Source organism: Carcharhinus amblyrhynchos, chromosome 12 (assembly GCF_965287045.1).
Source record: "Carcharhinus amblyrhynchos chromosome 12, sCarAmb.v2.hapA, whole genome shotgun sequence".
NCBI classification, from domain to species: Eukaryota; Metazoa; Chordata; class Chondrichthyes; order Carcharhiniformes; family Carcharhinidae; genus Carcharhinus; species Carcharhinus amblyrhynchos.
The window spans coordinates 4954584-4977296 of record NC_137335.1 but is presented as its reverse complement, the minus strand read 5'-3'; the positions used below and the strand labels follow the sequence as shown (position 1 = coordinate 4977296).

The 22713-nt window shown below is 45.1% G+C and overlaps 1 protein-coding gene across 2 annotated transcripts in view; it reads left to right on the top strand.

Annotated features, from left to right (window-relative positions):
• The window catches only part of macrod2 (mono-ADP ribosylhydrolase 2), an 855710-nt gene that overhangs the window by 563593 nt on the left and 269404 nt on the right, over positions 1–22713 (top strand). For both annotated transcript variants that reach the window (XM_080200007.1, XM_080200006.1), the window contains exon 7: positions 3155–3276. In XM_080200007.1, the coding sequence (XP_080056133.1) occupies positions 3155–3276 (122 nt within the window). The remainder of the gene's footprint in view (positions 1–3154; positions 3277–22713) is intronic.

The window sequence follows — 22713 nt, the reverse complement described above, 5'->3', positions numbered from 1 at the left end:
GCAATGAAGTTACTGTGAAAATCTCCTAGTTGCCACACTCCAGCACCTGTCTGGGTACACTGAGAGAGAATTTAGCATGGGCAATCCACCTAACTAGGACGTCTTTCGGACTGTTGGAGGAAACCGGAGCACCCGGAGGAAACCCATGCAGAAACAGGGAGAACATAAAAACTCTACATCGACGGTGACCCAAGCCAGGAACTGAACCCGGGTCCTTGGCATTGTGAGGCCACAGTGCTAACCACTGCGGTGTCAAGAAAGACAAAAGTTTAGCACTCTCTTCCATTAGTGGTTGCTGTTTGAGTTATTCATTTTAAATCTGAGATTGCTGGATATTTAGGTGTTAATGGATATGGGACAAAGGGAGCTATATGGAATTAGTTTGCAGATCAGCCATGATTGCAATGAATGACGGAACAGGCTCGACGGGCTGAATGGCATCCTCCTGTATCTGCCTGATCTGGCTGCAAAACCATCATTCTCCACAAATAGCTGACATATATAAGACTTCAGCAGTGAGAACATTTAATGTGTAGGAACCAGCTCCTGCAAGAGTTACTGTAGAGAATTCATTAATACATCTGTTTTTGTTAATACAAATGACACTGTCAATACTCTAATCAAATTCTCTATTAAAGAGGCTAATGGAATGTATAAAGCTTGCCTGTCGAAGAACAGTAATACATTATTGCAAAACATCATTTCTTTTCAGCTGAAAGCTTACTGGGCCTGAAATATTAAGGGGGAATAATGGTGTGGTAAAGTGATTAATGTATAAATCAGTGGGCAAACCCACGGGATTGAAAGAAATGCTGTGAGTTGCACATTTCCAGCATTTGCTGGTTGATTTATACCAACATTACCAACATTCTGACCCCCATCCCAACCCGGATGGCCAGCCCCGATTGCCATTTTCCTTCCCTCTGCTGCCAATCCCAATGCGGTGTGGCAGTGGGAACCCCCTATCCACATTGATTGGCCCCCTATAGGCCCTGCCCCGATGCCCAGTGGGCCATGCCAGGGTGCCTCAAAGGAAGTGCCTGTTTGCTCCCTGGGCAGTGTCAGGGATCCAGGCTGGCACTGCCAGACTGGCAATGCTCAGGGGACACCCCAACTCCTTATCCCTGACCTCCTGGGGCGGGGAGGGGTGGGGGCCTCCATGGCCTTTGTCCCCTCCAGTGGGGTCGGCCACCTGTTCCCCATTTGTGGGAGCAGAGTGAACCACTGCTGGCCGTTGGGGGGGGGTGATGCTAGCTGGCCCGTAGACTTCAGTCCTGGGCCCACTAATGAAATGTAAATTGAGGTTTAAATATTTAACTCAGCCCCAAGCCGATATTCGGCACTCAGCTGATGATGACTGCAAAAAAACATGGAGCTGAAGGCGCACAGAGGCCATGGCGCCCAGCGGGGAGCCTGCTGAATGGCCTCCGCTGATATCTCCCAGCCTGCAACGCTGGGAGAATTGCCCCCAATATCTCTCCCTTAACCTGACCGTTATTTTTAAGAGCTTGTTGGATTAGTACATTTATTGCCCATTAGGTTTACCGGAGCAAGTTAACTCCTTCAATTAAGAACATAAATTCCCTTTTTTATGACGTGATAATTGTTCATGCAGTGCCTTTCTGATGCAAAGTAGGAGCAATTAAAAAATCTTCAATGTCATTCCTGCACATTGTTTGAGATTTTAAAAATGTTGAATTTCCCTTTCTCTCTCTCCGTCAAACCTTCCCTCTTTATTTCTCTTTCTGTACCTGACTTGACCTCAAATTTACCCTCCTCCTCAAACCATTTTTCCACTTTTCTTCTCAATCCTTAAATCTCATATGTTAAGGGAGATCTTGCTAATCCAGCCATTCTCTAAAGATTCCTGTTGTCCTCACTGCAGTCAGTTCATATGCCCAGCAAGGTGCATGACAAATTATATTGGTATGGGGATGGCCTAGTGGTATTATCGCCAGACTATTAATCCAGAAACTCAGCTAATGTTCTGGGGACCCGGGTTCGAATCCCGCCACAGCAGATGGCGAGATTTGAATTCAACAAAATATATCTGGAATTAAGAATCTGCTGATGACCATGGAACCATTGTCGAATGTTTGGAAAACTCCATCTGGTTCACTAATGTCCTTTAGAGAAGGAAATCTATTGTCCTTACCTGGTCTGGCCTATATGTACCTCCAGAGCCTCGGCAATGTGGTGACTCTCAACTCAGACTGGGTCTGTACTCATTGGAGTTTAGAAGGATGAGGGGGGATCTTATTGAGACGTATAAGATTACGAAGGGGATGGATAGGATAGAGGTAGAGAGATTCTTCCTGCTTAGAAAGGATAGCAGGACTAGAGGGCACAGCCTCAAGATAAGGGGGGCGCAGTTTAGATCAGAGTTGAGGAGGAACTTCTTCACTCAAAGGGTGGTGAATCTCTGGAATTCTCTGCCTGTTGAAATGGTGGAGGCTACCTCGCTAAATATATTTAAGTCACGGGTAGATAGGTTTTTGATGGACAGGGGAATTAAGGGTTATGGGGAGAAAGCGGGAAAGTGGAACTGATCCACTTCAGATCAGCCATGATCTTATTGAATGGCAGGGCAGGCTCGAAGGGCTAGATGGCCTACTCCTGCTCCTATTTCTTATGTTCTTATGCCCTCTGACCAAGGGCAACTTCAGATGGGCAATGCCCATGTTCCACGAATGAATAACAAAAAAGAAACACCATCATCTGAAAATTCCCCTCCATGTCACTCTCCTGACTTGGAACTGTCTTGCTATTCCTTTGATGTGGCAAGGTGAAAATCCTGGAGCTCCCTCCCTAACAGCACCTGGTGTGTGTGCGCCTACTCCACACGGACTGCAGCCATTCAAGAAGGCAGCTCACTACCACCTTCTCAAGGGCAATTAGGGATGGACAATAAATGCTGGCCTAGCCAGGAATGCCCACGCCCTGTGAAGGAATTTAAAAATGTTGGATGTACCAATGTAATGATTGATGGGGAAAAAAAACATTTTATTATTCCATGTTTTCCTTGTTGCCAAGCTTTTAGGTTCAAGAGGGATTGGGTAATGGTTGGAAAGGGCGCTGACATGAGGGGCCAAGTGGCCTCTTGCTCTGCTGCATGATCCTAACTGAAAATCTTTGTTCTTTTCTTGTTTTTTAGATGTCATTCACACCGTGGGACCTGTAGCAAGAGGGAATTGTGATGAGCGTCTTAAACGTCAGCTGAGAAACTGCTATGAGACCTCCCTGAAGCTGTTGGAGACCCAAGGGCTGAAATCTATCGTAAGTGTTACACTGCGAGGAGTGTAGATTATCCTTTGCACAGATCCGATGATGATTCCACATAAAGGACTTCTCTTCAGCTTTCTAAACCTAAAAATAAATGTAACATCAAAGGTCTTGAAAGAGCCACAATTTATTAGAAAATCAGGTCAGGAAACTTGGGATTCTCCAGCTCTCTGCAGAAGTTAACTGTGACACTGATTTAGCATGTATCAAGTGATAATTATAGTGTTACATTATTCATGTTTCTTTGGAAAGATTCGTCCTCTGATTCTGATATCTAGTCAAAGAGTTCTGGCTGCCTGCCTCCCTAAGCTTGGGGCGGCACGGTGGCAAAGTGCTGAGCACTGCTGTCTCACAGCGCCAGGGACCTAGGTTCGATTCCCGGCTCTGGGTCACTGTCTGTGCGGAGTTTGATGGACTAAATGGACAATTCTTGTTCCTGAGTGTCCTGGTCTGTGGAATCAGAGAGAACTGCTCCAGTTCTCCCCGTTGTCTGTGTGGGTTTCCTCCGGGTGCTCCGGTTTCTTCCCACACTCCAAAGATGAGCGGGTTGGGTGGATTGGCCATGCTGAATTGCCCCTTAGTGTCAAGGGGACTAGCTAGGGTAAATGTATGGGGTTATGGAGATGGGGCCTGGGTAGGATTGTGGTCGGTGCAGACTCGATGGGCCAAATGGCCTTCTTCTGTACTGTAGGATTCTGTGATACACACTACATCTATCCCAAACATAGATTATGTACAATTGACCTTCCATGTTATGTAAATGTACAGTGTCCACTTACACGTGGAATGCAGTTTGAGTCAATACTGATTGCATGAAACTGCCCAAGAGGTCTGGATCTCCATTAAGCTCCAGAGCAACTAGCTCGCTCTCACTGAGATTATACAATATCTCCAAGCCATTATATTTGCCCATTGAAATTGTACCATGTACCTCAGCCAGAATTTATTTCTGGTCTTTAATTTATTTCACCGATCTCAACCAAACATTGGTGCATAACTGGAGCAGTTCTCTCTGATTCCAGAGACCAGGACACTCAGGAATAAGAACTGTCCATTTAATCCATCAAACTTAGAATCATAGAGCCCTACAGTGCAGAAAGATGCCCTTTGGCCCATCGAGTCTGCACCGAACACAATCCCACCCAGGCCCTACCCCCACATACCTACATATTATATCCACTAATCCCTCTAACCTTTGCACCCCTGGATACTAAGGGGCAATTTCTTAGCATGGCCAATCAACCTAACCCGCGCATCTTTGGACTGAGAGAGGAAAACGGAGTACCCGGAGGAAACCCACGCAGACATGAGGAGAATGTGCAAACTCTACACAGACACTGACCTGAGCCGGGAATTGAACCCGGGACCCTAGAGCTGTGAAGCAGCAGTGCTAACCACTGTGCTACCATGCCGCCCAACTTCTCAGTCAATATCAGTAGCTCTCGCTTTTCATCTTGAGTATCACCTTGGTGAATTTTTTATTCACTTATGGGATGTGGGCACCGCTGGTTGGTCAGCATTTACTGCCCAATTCTATTTACCCTTGAGCTGAGTGGCATGCTCGGCCATTTCAGAGAGTTAACCACGTTGCTGTGGCTCTGGAGTCACATGTAGGCCAGACCAGATAAGGATTTCCTTTCCCTAAAGAACATTAGTGAACCAGATGGGTTTTTCCAACCATCGATAATGGTTTCACAGTCATCAATAGATTCTTAATTCTATTTTTTATTGAATTCAAATTCCACCATCTGCAGTGGTGGGATTTGAACCTGGGGCAGAGTGGATCCTGTAACAGCAGTGCATCCTTCCCAAACTGGGGAGCTCAGAACAGAATACAGTGCAGTATTTGAAATGTGATCCCACCATGCGACAGAATCATATCTTTATATTCTATACCTGAACTCTGATTGCGTGTTGTAGCCAGGAGAGACAGGTATCTGTGGAGAGAACGTTTCCAGTTCTGGGAGGACCTAAAACTAGGGACCCTAAATACAAGGTCACATTAACTCGATTACAGTAAGGAGAAATTTTGTCACACAGAATTGTTTGAATGTGGAACTCTCCACCACAGGATCTGGTTGATGCAAATGGATTAAATATTTTCAAAAGAAGCTACACGTGAGCATGAGAGAATAGGGAGAACAGAGAGTAGAACACGCCTGGTTAAATACAAAGCAAGAAGCTCCCTGATTGGCCCTTAATCAGGGAGTTCATATTCAATCAGCCGCACCTCAATTGCCTGATTAAGTTTGTTACATATCATTTATCGCCCATCTGTAATTGTGTATAAGACAGTGCTGCCTTTTTGAACCATTGCAGTACACGTGGTGTAGAAACACGCACCGTGTGGTTCAGGACAGAGTTCAAGGACTTTGTTTACTCTCTTACTCTGTTTTCTGCTTCTTGATCAATCCATTTGTCCTTCCTTGCCGAATTCTAAACTGCTCCCAATCCTCAGGTCTGCTGTTTTCTTCTGGCCATTTTGTAAAGGGAGGGTGGACGCTTGGGGAGGGTCACAGTGAAGGTGAAGGTTCACAGTGTAAAGTTATTGAACTCAATGATGAGCCCCGGAGGCTGTGATGTGCCTAATGAGAAGATGAAGTGTTGTTCCTCCAGTTTGCGCTGGGCATCACAGGAGCATTGCAGCCAGCTGAGGACAGGCATGGTTTCGTTTAAAGTTTATTTATTAGTGTCACAAGTAGGCTTACGTTAATACCGCAATGAAGTTACTGTGAAAATTCCCTGGTCGCCACACTCCGGCGTCTGTTCGGGTATACTGAGGGAGAACTTAGCACGGATAATGCAGCTAACCAGCACGTCTTTCGGACTGTGGGAGGAAACCGGAGCACCCGGAGGAAACCCACGCAGACACGAGGAGAAATTGCAAACTCCGCACAGACAGTGGCCCGAGCCGGGAATCGAACCCGGGTCCTTGGGGCTGTGACACAGCAGTGCTAATCACTGTGCCACCCTGTGGGCATGAGAGCAAGGTGTGTAATTGAAATGGCAAGTGACAAGAAGGTTGGGATCGTGTCTACAGACACAGCAAAGGTGTTCCGCAAAGTGATTTCCAGACTCTGCGATATTTTGCTTTCGTTTGAGTGGACAAGGAGCTTGGTTAACTTCATTATAACCACGACATTAATCTCCATCGATCAAACATAGCGGTGTATCTTCCTTTAATGTTTTTTAGTCGGGCACAAGTTAGCCAGCAGAGCTCCAAGTGCTGCTCATTGAAATGTCGGATTTTCTAAGCTGCACTTGATTTGCAAACCCTGACAGGGCAAGTTAAAGGTTAATGGAATCATGGCGATGCATGCTTTGAGGGCCAGAGGGGGTGTTACCGGGTGGCGATGGAAGTCACTTGATTTAAAAGCTGATTAAAAGAGATTTGTTCGAGAATGTTGAAGCTTTATTTGAGCGTTTCCCTCATCCGCCTTCCCGTCTCCCCCACTTGGGAAAATTTTCGTCTGGTGTAGGTGATGACTTGAATCAGTGGCAGGTCCTGTGAGACGCGATGTTACGCGGTGCCATTCGCTGCAACGTTTTAAGCAGTGACTGTAAAATCGGATGAAAAGCATTCTGCAAATTCCTGAGTCTGATTTGAGCTGGTAATCTGCAAAGTCAGCTTTCACAATACCTGCCAGAACAGCAGCCATGGGAGTTGAACCTGACACTCCTCAGTATGTAAAAGAAACAATTCTCCAGTTTACCATCACTTACCCCCTTACCTCATCTCTTCTCTTCCAACACCAGTGAAGGAACCGAGATTTATTGAACACATTGATGTTAGTTGAGACCTTTGAAGTGGGTGCATGTTCAGAAACTGAAGGAACCTCTTGATAAAGTCTTGCCATGTCAAGCCAGCTGGAAACTTAACAGGAATCCCTACAGTGCAGAAGGAGGCCATTTGGCCCATTGGGCCTGTACTGACCACAATCCCACCCAAGTTCTGTCCTCGTAACCCCATGCATTTACCCTAGCTAGTCCTCCTGACATTGAGGAGCAGCTTAGCCTGGCCAATCCACCTAATCTGCACATCTTTCGGACTGTTGGAGGAAACCAGAGCACCCGGAGGAAACCCACGTGGACATGGGGAGAATGTACAGAGTCTGCACAGGCAGTGATCCGAGCCAGGAATCGAACTCGGGTCCCTGGCGCTGTGAGGCAGCAGTGCTAACGGCTGTGCCACCCATCAACATTCACTCTCCCTTCTCTTTCGAGCACTCTCACTCTCTCTGCTTGCTGATGGATGATGAAGCCATAAAACGAGCTCTACCGCCAGTGGAGAACTCGCTCTTCTATTCCCCAGCCTCTTTATCTAGCCTGCATGCTCTCAGAGAGGTTACCTTACAGCGCAGTGACACTGTGGCTGATCAGAATTAAGTGGGCCACTCCATTAGGACAATTTGTCAACAAAAGCTGTCTGAGTCACAAGGCAGGGCTTGTGGGGGGGAGAGAAGTAAAAAGTAAAATAAATGCTGACAAACGACAATGATGACATTAACGCAGCAAATATCGGAGCTGCGGCTTGTAAAGATCTGTCAGAGTTGGTGTTGAACTCAAGAGCCCCCTTCACATCAAGTTAATGAAAGAGAACAAGAGATTGCCAAGCTCCTGATAAGAAAGAAGACATGGCTGGAGGTGCCTTAAAATAACAACAGCACTGCACCAGTTGCGGAGAGGCACAACTCGGCCACTCAATGAATATTTCATTTGATGGATTCCTTCCCCTGTCGTCCCAGCCCCGTTTCGTGGAAGATGGGGACATATATGGAACCAAGTCGTGCCTCATTCATCATCCGCTTCGCAAAGTGGTGCCTAGTGACACAGGCACGCACTAAGAGTTTCGAGTTGTCAGCGCCTGACTTATGGCTTCTCTGCACAAACACTTTGTGATCCCCGGAAAATTCTGCAGGTGGTATCGATGGTTCTTGGGAGTCCTGGGAACAATCTGCATTTGTGCTAAAGGCGAGGCGACAGAAAGGACATTACGGTGTCAGTGGGCGAGAATGATTTGAGGCAATATATTGGGCACCGTTCCTTAATGAATATTTTGTGTTGATCCTGAAGGTTGTTTAAAAATGTTGCATCATCATTTACTGCTCTTTATCACTGAACTGTGGACCGTTTGAATGTAAATTGTTCAGAGTAAGCACAGTCTGGACCTCCATTAGCACAATCAAAGGTTCCAGCAATTTATTGTTCAGCTCCAATTAACATTAATCTGAAAGTTAATTAGTACTTTCTACCAAATAAAATGCTTAGTTAGGTTTACATTCCAGGGCAGGAAACAAATTGAATTTATATTCTAAATATCCTGGTTGCAGAGACCCGAAAATGAGTCATCTTCCCTGGGTTGGGTTGGAACTGTTTCTGGCCTGTTGATTTGTTGTGGAAAGTTAACAAGCCCTTGCTTGGACCGCAAGTCTGTAAATCAGAACCCAGAAAATGTTGGAAAATTTCAGCAGCTCTGACAGCATCTGGAGGGAGAGAACAGAGCCAACATTTCATAGAATCCCTACAGTGCAGAAGGAGGCCATTCAGCCCATCGAGTCTGCACCAACCACGATCCCACCCAAGCCATCGTTGCAGTGTGGGAATCAAGGCGGTCAATTTGTGCACAGCAAGCTCCCACAAACACCAATGTGAGAAGGCCAGATTTGTGATGTCGATTGAGGGAAGAATGTTGGCCAGGACAAGATCATGCCTCGGGGTCTTTGTATGGGCACATGAGAGGACAGAGGGAGCATTTCTTGCTGCCAGCATTACTAAGGACCCCACGCACGCTGGACATTCTCCCTACCACCTTCTTCCGTCACGAAAAAGATACAAAAGTCTGAGGTCACATACCAACCAACTGAAAAAAACCTTCTTCCCTGCTGCTGTCAGACTTCAGAATGGACCTACCTTGCACTAAGTTGATCTTTCTCTACACCCTAGCTCTGACTCTAACATTACATGCTGCACTCTCTCGTTTCCTTCTCTATGAAAGGTACCCTTTGTATAGCGTGCAAGAAACAGTACTTTTCACTGGATGTTAACATGTGACAATAAGAAATCGAAATCAAATCATTGACCCAGCTTTTTGGTCACCTGCCCTAATATCTCCCTCCCTGATTGGAACATCAAAAATGTAAAGTTTATTTATTAGTCACAAGTAAGGCTTACATTAACACTGCAATGAAGTTACTATGAAATTCCTGTAATCGCCACGCTCCGGCACCTGTTCAGATCAATGTACTAACCAGCACGTCTTTCAGACTGTGGGAGGAAACTGGTGCATCCAGTGGAAACCCATGCAGACACGGGGAGAACGTGCAGATTCCACACAGTCAGTGATCCAAGTTGGGAACTGAACCCAGGTCCCTGACGCTGCGAGACAGCAGTGCTAACGACCGTGCCACCCTTTGTCTGATCACGCCTGGTCTGATAAATGCGACTTGGGATGGTTTGATCACATTTAAGGTGATACATAAATGCAGGTTGTGGTTGCCAGGGGTCAAATGTGAATGTTGGTTATGTGAATGAGGTCGCGACACACCCTTGGAGCTGAACCCCAACGAGAGGTTGGCACCGATTTGGAAGAGGAAAACGGAAAAATGTTAGCAGAAGAGAGGATAACGTACAAACCACATTCTGCTCCTTAACGGACTCTGTACAATGTCAGGGAAACTAATATTGTTAATTTCCAATCAATGAACATTGGAGAATGCGAGAAATTCCAGAAAAGTTACTTTAGGTTCATGACCAGCAAGTCAAATTAACTCAGGAAATTTGGCATGTCAGCTATGACTCTGACCAAATTTTACAGATGCTCCATAGAAAGCATGTTTTCTGGTTGTATCGCAGCTTGGTATGGCTAGAAAACAAAAAAGAGTGATGAAGGTAAACATTGGTCCTTAGAGGACGAGAAGGGGGATGTAATAACTGGAAGTGAGAGAATGACTGAGGCATTGAACAGGTATTTTGTGTCGGTCTTCACAATGGAAGACACAAATATCATTCCAAAAATTGGTGACAGGAAGGCTATGGCAGGTAAGAACCTAGAAGCTATTGTTATCACAAAAGAGGTAGTGTTGGGCAAGTTAATGGGCCTAAAGGTAGACAAGTCTCCTGGTCCTGATGGAATGCATCCCAGGTTAATAAAAAAGACGGCGGGAGAAATAGCAAATGCACTAGCGGTAATTTACCAAAATTCGCTGGACTCTGGGGTCGTTCCCGCAGACTGGAAAACAACAAATGTGACGCCACTGTATAAAAAAAGCAGGTAACTATAGGCCGGTTAGCTTAACTTTTACAGTAGGGAAAATGCTTGAATCTATCATCAAGGAAGAAATAGCGAGATACCTGGATGTAAATTGTCCCATTGGTAAGACGCAGCATGGGTTCATAAAGGGCAGGTCATGTTGGGCAATTGTTTACAATTTACATATTGATTTGGAGTTGGGGACCAAGTGTAGTGTGTCAGAATTCACAGATGAGACTAAGATAGCAGGAAGAGCAAAGTGTGCAGAGGATGCTGAAATTCTGCAAAGTGATATAAATAATCTAAGTGAGTGGGCAAGGGTCTGGCAGATGGACTACAATGTTGGTAAATGTGAGGTCATCCATTTTGTTAGGAATAACAGCAAAATGGACAATTATTTAAATGGTAAAAAATTGCAGCATGTTGCTGTGCAGAGGGACCTGGGTGTCCTTGTGCAGGAATCTCAAGGAGTTGGTTTGCAGGTGCAGCAGGTAATTAAGAAGGTAAATGGAATTTTGTCCTTCATTGCTAGAGGGATGGAGTTTAAAAACAGCGAGGTTATGTTGCAGCTGTATAAGGTGCTGGTGAGACCACACCTGGAGTACTGTGTACCGTTTGGGTCTCCTCACTTGAGAAAGGATATACTGGCACTGGAGGGGGTGCAGAGGAGACTCACTAGGTTGATTCCGGAGTTGAGAGGATTGGCTTATGAGGAGAGACTGAGTAGACTGGGGCTATACTCATTGGAATTCAGAAGAATGAGGGGAGATCTTATAGCAACATATAAGATTATGAAGGGAATAGATAAGATAGAAGCAGGGAAGTTGTTTTCACTAGCAGGTGAAACTGGAATTAAGGGGCATAGCCTCAAAATAAGGGGAAGCAGATTTTGGACTGAGTTGAGGAGGAACTTCTTCACACAAAGGGTTGTGAATCTGTGGAATTCCCTGCCCAGTGAAGCAGTTGAGGCTACCTCATTGAATGTTTTTAAGGCAAGGATAGATAAATTTTTGAACGGTAAAGGAATTAAGGGTTATGGTGGGCGGGCGGGTAAGTGGAGCTGAGTCCGCGAAAAGATCAGCCATGATCTTATTGAACGGTGGAGCAGGCTCGAGGGGCCAGATGGTGGACTCCTGCTTCTAGTTCTTATGTTCTTGAGACTCCTGTTCTGCCCAAGACCGCAAGGAATTATAAAAGGTCGCGAATGTAGCTCAGTCCACCTTTGGGAGGAAACCGGAGCACTTGGAGGAAACCCACGCAGACACGGGGAGAATGTGCAAACTCCACGCAGAAAGTCACCTGAATTGAACCCTGGTCCCTGGTGCTGTGAGGCAGCAGTGCTCACCATTGTGCCACCTAAAAAAAGGCCACACAGAGGCACTTTGACAGTTTTGATTCCACTTCTGCACTATACCCTGAAAACTTGATGCGTGGATTCTCTTTGCCTCGCTAGGTAAGGATAAAATGGGAGGGCTTGGTCATTTCTTTCATGGTGTATGTTTAAAACCAATTTTTAGACACTTGATGGGCCGAGTGGCCTACCTCCGCTCCGGTCCCTTGTGATCTTGTATCTGCCTTTCCCCGGGCTGTAACTGCGTCAAATCTTAATAAGTAATCAGTTGGAGTAAAATAACTTCCACGTTATTGCTTCTTAAGCGGCAGATTTGCAAGCTTGACCTGGGAGCCTGAGTCTACATTTTTACAGATCCTAAGTGGCTTCTATCTGGAGGGGATGGGGCTGGCGGCGGAGAGAATCACGCAGACCTGCAATAAGCCAGTGATAAAAACCATCAGTATTTTTATTTATCTAACAGATAATGCGACCAGAGTTTAATATGGTTGTGCTGGAGATACTTTATATTGTGCTTCACTTAGGCTGCCAAGGTCATATTTGCTCTCGTGCAGAAGGCCGTTTGATGGTATTATTTATCTCTTCCCTGGCTAAACCTGTACTCCAAACACACTTCAGTTAAAAGAGGCGATCGCCCTTTTGTCTGTGCTTGGAATTATCTGTCTGAGTGTCTTGTGTGCTGGGCCAGGATGTGTTTGACATGCTGCTAATGGCTTTTGTTCCTTCCACTTTGACTTACTGAACTCCAAAGTTGTACCTTTCACAGCTAATTTCACCCAGGGATTCTACATGTGGCGATACACTGAATGGAAGGGAAGAGCTTACTCCTCTGCACAAGCTTGTTAAAGTTAGCAAGGTCGGGTTTCAGTCCCGGCTGCAAATGTGCTTCAAAATTTTTTTTAAAAGTTTACTTATTAGTCGCAAGTACGTTAACACCGCAGTGAAGTTACTGTGAAAACCTACCAGTCGCCACGCTCCGGCACCTGTTCGGGTACACTGAGGGAGAATTTAGCATGCCTATATACACAGTGGCACAGCAGTAGGCACTGCTGCCTTACAGCGCCAGGGACCTGGGTTCCATTCCTGGCTTGGGTCACTGTCTGTGCAGAGTCTGCTCCTTCTTCCCCATGTCTGTGTGGGTTTCCTCCCACAGTCCGAAAGACGTACTGGTTAGGGTGCATTGGCTATGCTAAATTCTCCCTCAGTTTAACCCAAACAGGCGCTAGAGTGTGGCAACTAGGGGATTTTCACAGTAACTTCATTGCAGTGTTAATGTAAACCTACTTGTGACACTAATGAATAAACATAAAACTTCAAAAATTGCGCAGGTTTCAAGCAATATCTTTCCCCCCCACCAATTCCCATTCAAATTCATTTGTGTAGCGCCCATTTCAAAATTTGCCATGAACCAACACGATTGCGTTTTTTTTCTACAATGACATTTTTCCTTTAGAAAAGTCCCTTTAAAATATTATTGGATATATTGCCATGTGTGCCATCTACAAGATACACTGCAGGAACTCACTAACTTTTCTTAGGCAGCAGTTTCCAAACCCATGACTGCTGACACCTAGGAGGATAAGAGCAGCAGAGATGTGGGAACCTGGGGTGTTCCCCTCCAAGTCACCCACCATTTGACTTATAGATTCACAGAATCCTTACAGTATAGAAGGCGGCCATTTGGCCCATTGCGTCTGCACTAACTCTCCAACAGAGCATCTTACTTAGGCTCTATCCCCAGGTATTTACCCCATTAATCACGCTAACCTACACTTCCTTGGGCACCAAGGATCAATTTAGCATGGCTACTCCATTTAACCTGGACATCTTTGGATGTGGAAGGAAACCGGAGGATCCGGAGGAAACCTGTGCAGACACAGGGAGAACGTGCAAACTCCACACAGGTAGTCACCCAAGCCAGGAATCGAACCTAGGTCCCTGTCTCTATGAGGCTGCAGTGCTAACTACTGTGTCATCTTGCCCCCCTTGGGAGGGCCATTCCTTCACTGTCACTGGTCAAATTCCTGGAACTCCCTCTCTAACAGCACTGTAAGCGTACCTACACCTCAGGAATTGTAACGGTTCAAGAAGGCAGCTCACCACCACCTTCTCAAGGGGCAATTAGGGATGGGCTGGTCTAGCCAGAGATGCCCATATCCCATAAATGAATTAGAAAAAATAACTTGGTGTAACTCAAGAACAGTTTCTTTCCTGCTGCTGTCAGACTTTTGATTGGATATACTTTATATTAAGTTGATCTTTCTCTACACCCTAGCTATGACTGTAACACTACATTCTGCACTCTCTCCTTTCCTTCTCGACGGATGGTATGCTTTGTCTGTGTAGCGCAAAAGAATCAATACTTTTCACTGTATCCCAGTACATGCGACAATAATGAATTAGATCAAATCTAAGCTTTAATAATGTGACGGAAAATGAGTTAGTTGCAAAAAAGGTAAGCATTTCCAATGTTCAGTCCATCACCTTGTTTTAAAATCACTTACAAAAACTCTGCAGAAGCATTGACTACTTACTGTTCCAGTTACTTCGTAAACAAAACATAAATTATTTGCAGAAGCTTTTAAAATGTATCCATTAGTGCCCTTGTGTCTAAAAGAAGTGATTGAAATGGAAGAGCTCCCTTGAAAAGCACAATTAGTGGAAACTCACCAAGATGATTCACTTAATCGGGGAGTGTGTCCTGTTCTGTGAACATGGCTGACTCCTGGCACAATCCCTTTTAAAAACAGGCGTAAACGTTCACCCACACCTGGGTTTTGCGGAACATAATTTGCACTTGAAATTCGCCTGCGGCCGATTGTGTGTGTGGGTTTTCTCCGGGTGCTCCGGATTCCCCCCACAGTCCGAAAGATATGCTGGTTTCGCATCGGTCATGCTAAACTCTCCCAAACGGAGTGTGGCGACTAGGGCATTTTCCACAGCAACTTCATTGTAGTATTAATGTAAGCCTATTTGTGACACTAATAAATAAAATTTAAACTTAATTAGTTGCGGCAAAACCAGCACAGTTTAGTGAAAATTCCAGGCTGTATCATTTTAGACAGATGTGTCAAGCAAAACAAAACTTTTCCAAATTTCCATTTGCAACCTGTACTTAAAGCAGCAAACAATGGCTGGAATTCTCCAGCTGTTCACGCCCCGCTGCCACTGCCAGAGAGGGCGAATCCCATTGCCTGAACAGCCGGAGAATCCCACTCATTGTTCTTTCTTTCTGGTTTAAGTGAGGGAGGTGTGTGCCCCGGTCTCCATAGAAGATGCTCAACAGAGAAAAGAAAGCAAATTTCTTCACCCATCCAGATGCGCTGGAGAAATTGAGTTTGTTACTGTCTGAATTCAGAGTAATGTTGGGCTGGAGAAACAAAGATACAATCTGATCCTCACTTGACGAGATTCAAAATCCACCAGAGCAGTGGGATTAAGCACCGCTTTGATTAAATAGAAGTCTTTTTTTTTGGCTCCCGAAGACTCCCGGGACATGTAGCTGGGTGTCATTTTTTTGTTGGATAATTGAGGTGGCACAGTGGTTAGCATTACTGTCTCACTGTGCCACAGACCTGGGTTCAATTCCTGGCTTGGGTCACTGTCTGTGTGGAGTTTGCACGTTCTCCTTACGTCAGTGTGGGTTTCCTCCCACAGAAAGATGTGCTGGTTAGGTGCAATGGCCAAGCTAAGTTCTCCCTCAGTGTACCCAAACAGACGCACAGTAGGGTAGCACGGTAACACAGTGGTTAGCACTGCTGCTTCACAGCTCTGGGTTTGATTCCCGGCTTGGGTCACTGTCTGTGTGGAGTTTGCACATTCTCCTCATGTCTGCATGGGTTTGCTCCGGGTGCTTCAGTTTCGTCCCACAGTCCAAAGGTGTGTGGGTTAGGTTGATTGGCCATGCTAAAAATTGCCTTTAGTGTCCTGAGATGCGTAGGTTAGAGGGATTAGTGGGTGGATATGGGGGTAGGGCCTGGGTGGGATTGTGGTTGGTGCAGACTCGATGGGCCAAATGGCTTTCTGTACTGTAGGGTTTCTATGACAGGCAAAGTGTGGTGACTAGGGGATTTTCACACTAACATCATTGCAGTTTTAATGTAAGCCTAATTGTGACTCATAAATAAGTGTGGGATTGTTGACTATGACAGCATTGTCTACAACAATCTGCCTGTTAAAGGGTTGGGCTATTTCAGAAAGCTGACACTGAGATGTCTGGCTTTGTCTGCACCAAGCTTAGCCTACCAATCTAATGTTAGCAAAGTCCAGACGAGAAAAGGCTGATCCATCCTTTAAGAACATGCCTACAGTACCCTGAATAGATTAACATCCAACTACCTAACTTTTTATCCAAACCTTTGGCCAGTTGTCCTAATTTCTCTCCCCATGTGGTGGATTCTGTTTGAAGCACTTTGCTATGTTATACTATGCTGGTCTGCAGTGTCTCCTGGTTGTGTAAGACCTTGATTTTCAAATGTCCTGCAGCCCCCTTGAGATGCTTGTGCCTCTCTCTTCCTGACCTGTTGCACTCTTCCTGACCTGTAGTCACTTCACCATTGGCGACTGTACCTTCAACTGGCTGGATTGGAATTCCCTCCCTCAACCTCTCTGCCTCCCCACCTCCCTCTCCTATTGAAGTAGAGATACTTTTGTGACAGGCCTTTTACATGGAAATTATCTCTTGTGGATATTTATTTTGTTGGCAACATCATCAGGTCCATTCTGTGCTAAGGCAGGTTCCTGACTTGTGGCAGTCTTTCCAAGTCTGTCCACCTAGTGCCTGAATTTTTCATTTATAATATACCTTGCTTCAATTTTCCAGCCACCCAGCAACGATATTCTCTTTCTTTTCTTTTCCTCTTTCTCCTTGAAATCTTCCCTCCATAACGCCTGTCAGAGATCTGCTTCCTCTTAAGATGTGCCCTACCCAGACTCTTTAGCCAGAATGTTATCACTGTTCACACAGGCGGGATTTTGCTATCCTGCTGCAGTGAACGGAGATCTGGCTGGCCTCCAAATTCTCTGACCCTGCTGCAGTGGGAGCGTGGCATGAACAGCACCCCCTGTTCCTAATTACGTTCAGCAAATGCATTTGTTCATTGACCCTCCACACTATTTCATCATTTGTTACAAGTCCAACTGGTCCTTTCCATTCTCCTCCATATTTCAAAACTATTTATCAAGTTAGCCTCTGCTTTCCTTCAGGCCCAAATCTCTCATCCTTTTGTTGACACAGAGACCTTAAACTCCAGTCTCTAATTTTTGATTTGGTTTGATTTATTATTGTCGCATGCATTAGCATACAGTTTCTTTCACGCTATACAAAGCATATCGTACATAGAGAAGGAGGGGAGAGAGTGCAGAATGTAGTGTTGCACTCATAGCTAGGGTGTAAAGAAAGATCGATTGAGTGCGAGGTAGGTCCATTCAAAAGTCTGATGGAAGCAGCTGTTCTTGAGTCGGTTGGTTCATGATCTCAAACTTTAGTATCTTTTTCCCCGATGGAAGAAGGTGGAAAAGAGAATGTCCTGGTGCGTGGGGTCCTTAATTATGCTGACTACTTTTCCGAGGCAGCGGGAAGTGTAGACAGAGTCAATGGATGGGAGTTTTTTTCCAAGCCCCTCCAATCAGGAGAAAAAGACTGAGACAATATTACACAGCACTAAACCACCCTGACTTAATTGGAAGATGGATGCCCAGAAATAGGTACTGATTTAACTTGATGATGCCTCTGATCCCTTCACCTTTCTGCTCTCGGGACTATTGAGCTTGAAGTTCTGATTTCATTTTTCATGGCTCATCCCTTTCATTCTTGGGATCGTTCTTGTTATTCTTCCCCGTACCCTTTCAAAACAACTATTTCAATCACCTTGAACCTGCTTTCCCTTGACTCTTCACAGACTATGTTCCAGGTCAATTGAAAGAAGCCCCAAAGTTATGTTGAACAGCCATGTGCTGCAACAACAATTCTTGTTCACTATTTTCAACTCCAGGGGTACAAAGTCCAATTTGAGTTGCTCTGTCATTATTTTCCATTTGACAGTCTTGCCGAATGTACTGTGTGTGTGTGTGTGTGTGTGTGTGTGTGTGTGTGTGTGTGTGTGTGTGTGTGTGTGTGTGTGTGTGTGTGTGTGTGTGTGTGTAGCGATGCCAGTCAGTCCAGCCAGATTGGAGATGATTGGGGTAATTCCTTTAGCAATCAGTCCTGGAGACCATATTGCTGTAAGTGACTGCGAACGGTTCTGTGTACACAAAAAGAAAGACTTGGATTTATCTGGCACTTTTCGCAAACACTGATATCTCAAAGCACTAGATTGCCAAGCAAGTACATTTGAAGTGTTGTTACTGTTGTGACATAGGAAGTGCGACAGCCAATATGTGCACAATAAACTCCCACAAAGAGCAATGTGATAAGGACAGATAATCTGTTTATTATCTACATTCTATGATTGTATAGTTGATAAATAGTGACCATCACACCAGGGAGAACCCTCTTGCTCTTCTTTGAAGTAGTGCCTTTTCTCTTTGTATTTATTTATTTGTCCGTGTCACAAGTAGGCTTACATTAACACCGCAATGAAGTTACTGTGAAAATTCCTCAAGTCGCCGCACTCCGGCGCTGGTTCGGGTACACTGAGGGAGATCTTAGCATGGCCAATACCGTAACCGGCTTGTCTTTCGGATTGTGGGAGGAAACCAGAGCACCCGGAGGGAACCCACGCAGACACGGGGTGAACGTGCAAACTCCACACAGACGGTGACCCAAGCTGGGATTCGAAGCCAGGTCCCTGGTGCTGTGAGGCAGCAGTGCTAATAACTCTGCCGCCGTGCCGCCCTTTTTGTAATTACTTTGCCGAGACCTCATGAAGCACGAGCTCCCTAAGGTCATAATTGCCTGCCCAATCCGAGTGCCTCACCTGTATATAAATATCACAGTGCCAGGCCCACTGGCACTCCTGATTCTAACTGTGTACCCAAAGCACTCTAGGATTGGAATAGAGTTTGTAAATAAAGGGAATCAGGCAAAGGGACATTTATTGTTGGATAATTGGTGTGGAACAGTGGCACAGTGGTTAGCGCTGCTGCCTCACAGCGCCAGGGTCCCAGGTTCAATTCCAGCCTGGGTTGACTGTCTGTTTGGAGTTTGCGCATTCTCCCCATGTCTGCGTGGGTTTCCTCCGGGTCCTTCAGTTTTCTCCAAGGATATGCGGGTGAGATTGATTGGCCATGCTAGAAAGTGTTAGGAGGATTAGCTGGATAAATACGTAGGTTTAGGGGGATAGGGCTGTCAGTGCAGGCTCAAAGTGCCAAATGGCCTCCTTCTGTACTGTAGGGATTCTCTGATTCTGTGTGTGGAGGGTTGGGAATGATAGTCGCCTTTGAGTTTTCCACTGTTGAGATTATCTGGACAAGGTCTTAAATGAGAATTCCATTTATTCCGAGATGTCTTTGATCTATGCCCTCATGTTCTGATCCAGTCACCACTGTAGTCGCTTGGAGGATTGGTTTTTCTTACTAGAGTTATCAAGAAACTACTATCATTTATTCAGTGGACGATAGCCAAGTCTGCAGGCTAAATCTTTAAAGGATTGACCCTTCTGAACTTGGATGTTGCCTTGATAAATTGATGCTTAACATTCATCCTTTTTTTTATTTTCCAAAATTCAATTACTTTAAATCTCTTAAATTGTCCTTATCACCAAACGAGAAAAGTTTGAAACTGCCTTGATTTGACCAAAGTTTTCCGAATCTTTAAATTCAACTCTGAATTGTGGGCTTGTAGCAATCGAGTTTGAATAATATGACAGTGAAATCTTCTTTGTTATCACCTTTAAGAATATCTATTCAATTCAGTTGTTGATATTCAAGGAATTGTTTTGTGGAATGATTTTTATCTTGAGTTATTTTCTGCAGTAGGGGAACACAACACCATCCGTGCAACATGAAGTATTGGAAAGAAGTCTCACAAAACCAGGTTAAAGTCCAACGGGTTTCTATGAAATCACAAGCTTTCGGAGTGCTTCTCCTTTATCACTCACCTGACGAAGGAGCAGCACTCCGAAAGCTTGTGATTTCATATCAACCCGTTGGACTTTAACCTGGTGTTGTGAGACTTCCTACAGTTCTCACCCAAGTCCAATGCCGGCATCTCCACATCAACAAAAAGTATGAGCAGTGGAATGTCCAAACTGGCACCTCCTGTACACACACACACAGGACTTGATATGTTCAGAGACTTGAGCACACAGTCCAGTAGTGTGTTGAAAGTGGGAAATTAGACCCCAAAGAGCAGTCATAGAGGTTTACAGCATGGAAACAGGCCCTTTGACCCAACTTGTCCATGCTGCCCCTTTTTTAATGGCTAAGCTAGTCCCAATGGTCCGTGTTTGGCCCACGCCCCCCCCAAACCCATCTTACTCATGTGACTGCTTAAATGCTTTTTTACTGCCTCTGCCAACTTGTTCCACACACTCATCACCCTCTGTTTGAAAAAATTGCTCCTCTGCACCTCTTCCCTCTCATTTTAATCTCCCCTCTCACCTTATACCTATGCCCTCCAATTTTAGGCTCCCTTACCTTCGGGAAAATATATTGACTATCTAGCTGATCTGTGCTCCTCATTACTTTATAGATCTCTATAAGGTCACCCTTAAGCCTCCTATGCTCCAGAGGAAAAAGTTCCAGCCTCTCCTTATAACTTAGTCCATCAAGTCCTTGTAGCATCTGTAGTAAATCTTTCCTGCACTCTTTATAGTTTAATAATATCCTTTCTATAATAGAGTGACCAGGTCTATACACAGTATACCAATGTGGCCTTACCAATGTCTTGTACAACTTCAACAAGACGTCCCAACTCCTGTATTCAGTGTTCTGACCAATGAAACAAAGCGTGCCGAACGCCTTCTTCATCACTCTGTCCGCTTGTGACTCCACTTTCAAGGAGCAAGGAACATGTACCCCTCGATCCCTTTGTTCTACAACTCTCCCCAGTGCCCTACTGTTAACTGAGTAAGTATTCACTGCTTCTCTGGGAAAAGAAATCCCATCTAATTTCCAGGGGCAGCACAGTGGCACAGTTGCCAGGGACCTGGGTTCGATTCCAGCCTCAGGTCACAGTCTATGTGGAGTCTGCATGTTCTCCCCGTGTCTGCATGGGTTTCCTCCCACACTCCAAAGATGTGTATGTTAGGTAGATTGGCCATGCTGAATTGCCCCTTCGGCCCTGTGACACCCTTTAAGAAACTTTGCTGGATTAGAGGCACTATATAAATATAAGTTGTTGTTGACTATCTTTGGGATTTTGAGCGAATGAAGAAGATCCTTTCTCCCCCAGAGTCAGATGGAATCCACAATAGTCAGAAAGCGTAAAGGAGAACGTGCCCCCTGTCTACATCACTGGGGACGAAGTAGAAAGGGTTGAGAGTTTTCAAGTTTTTAGGTGTCCAGATCACCAACAACCTGTCCTGGTCCCCCCAATGCTGACACTATAGCTAAGAAAGCCCCACCAATGCCTCTACTTTCTCAGAAGATTAAGGAAATTTGGCATGTCAGCTCTGACTCTCACCAACTTTTACAGATGCACCATAGAAAGCATTCTTTCTGTTTGTAACGCAACTTAGTATGGGCTCCTGCTCTGCCCAAGACTTCAAGGAACTACAAAAGATTGTGAATGTAGCCCAATCCATCATACAAACCAGCCTCCCATCCATCGACTCTGTCTACACTTCCCACTTCCTCGGAAAAGCATCCAGCATAAATAAGGACCCCACGCACCCCGGACATTCTCTCTTCCACCTTCTTCCTTCAGGGAAAAGATACAAAAGTCTGAGGTCACGTACCAACTGACCCAAGAATAGCTTCTTCCCTGCTGCTGTCAGACTTTTGAATGGACCTACCTCGCATTAAGTTGATTTTTCTCTGCACCCTAGCTATGACTGTAACACTACATTCTGCACTCTCTTCTTTCCTTCTCTATCAATGGTATGCTTTACAGCGCGCAACCAACAATACTTTTCACTGTATACTAATACATGTGACAATAATAAGAACATAAGAACATAAGAAATAGGAGCAGGAGTAGGCCATCCAGCCCTTCGAGCCTGCCCCGCCATTCAATAAGATCATGGCTGATCTGTCGCTGCTCAGTTCCACTTTCCCGCTTTCTCCCCATAACCCTTAATCCCCTCTCTTATCAAAAACCTATCAACCCGCGTCTTAAAAATATTTAGCGAGGCAGCCTCCACCACTTCAACGGGGAGAGAATTCCAGAGATTCACCACCCTTTGAGTGAAGAAGTTCCTCCTCAACTCCGTTCTAAACCGCCCCCCTTTTATCTTGAGGCTGTGCCCCCTAGTCCTACTGTCTTTTTTGAGCGGGAAGAGTCTCTCCACCTCTATCCTATCCATCCCATTCATCATCTTATACGTCTCAATGAGATCTCCCCTCATTTTTCTAAACTCTAACGAGTACAAGCCCAGTTTATTCAGCCTCTCCTCATAGCTCAACCCCCTCAACTCCGATAAATCAAATCAAACCAAAAAGAATGTTTACAGTCTAGGGAAGGAGCAGACATGTTAAACTAAATGAGCATTTCTTACATTTTTGAAATTAAATTTGCCATTATTTCTCCTGATATCCAGAAATTTTGGTGTTTATTGAAAGGTAAGAATATATAAATATTGAAGGAGTGCATTCTAATGTTATGTCCTATCTTCATTTGCCATCCAGTGCTTTATCAGTGTTGACATAAGATAGGAAGGGGCCATTAAGTCTCTGGAGCTTGTTCGGCTATTCAATTAGTTTGTGGCTGATCTGTATCTTCACTCCATCT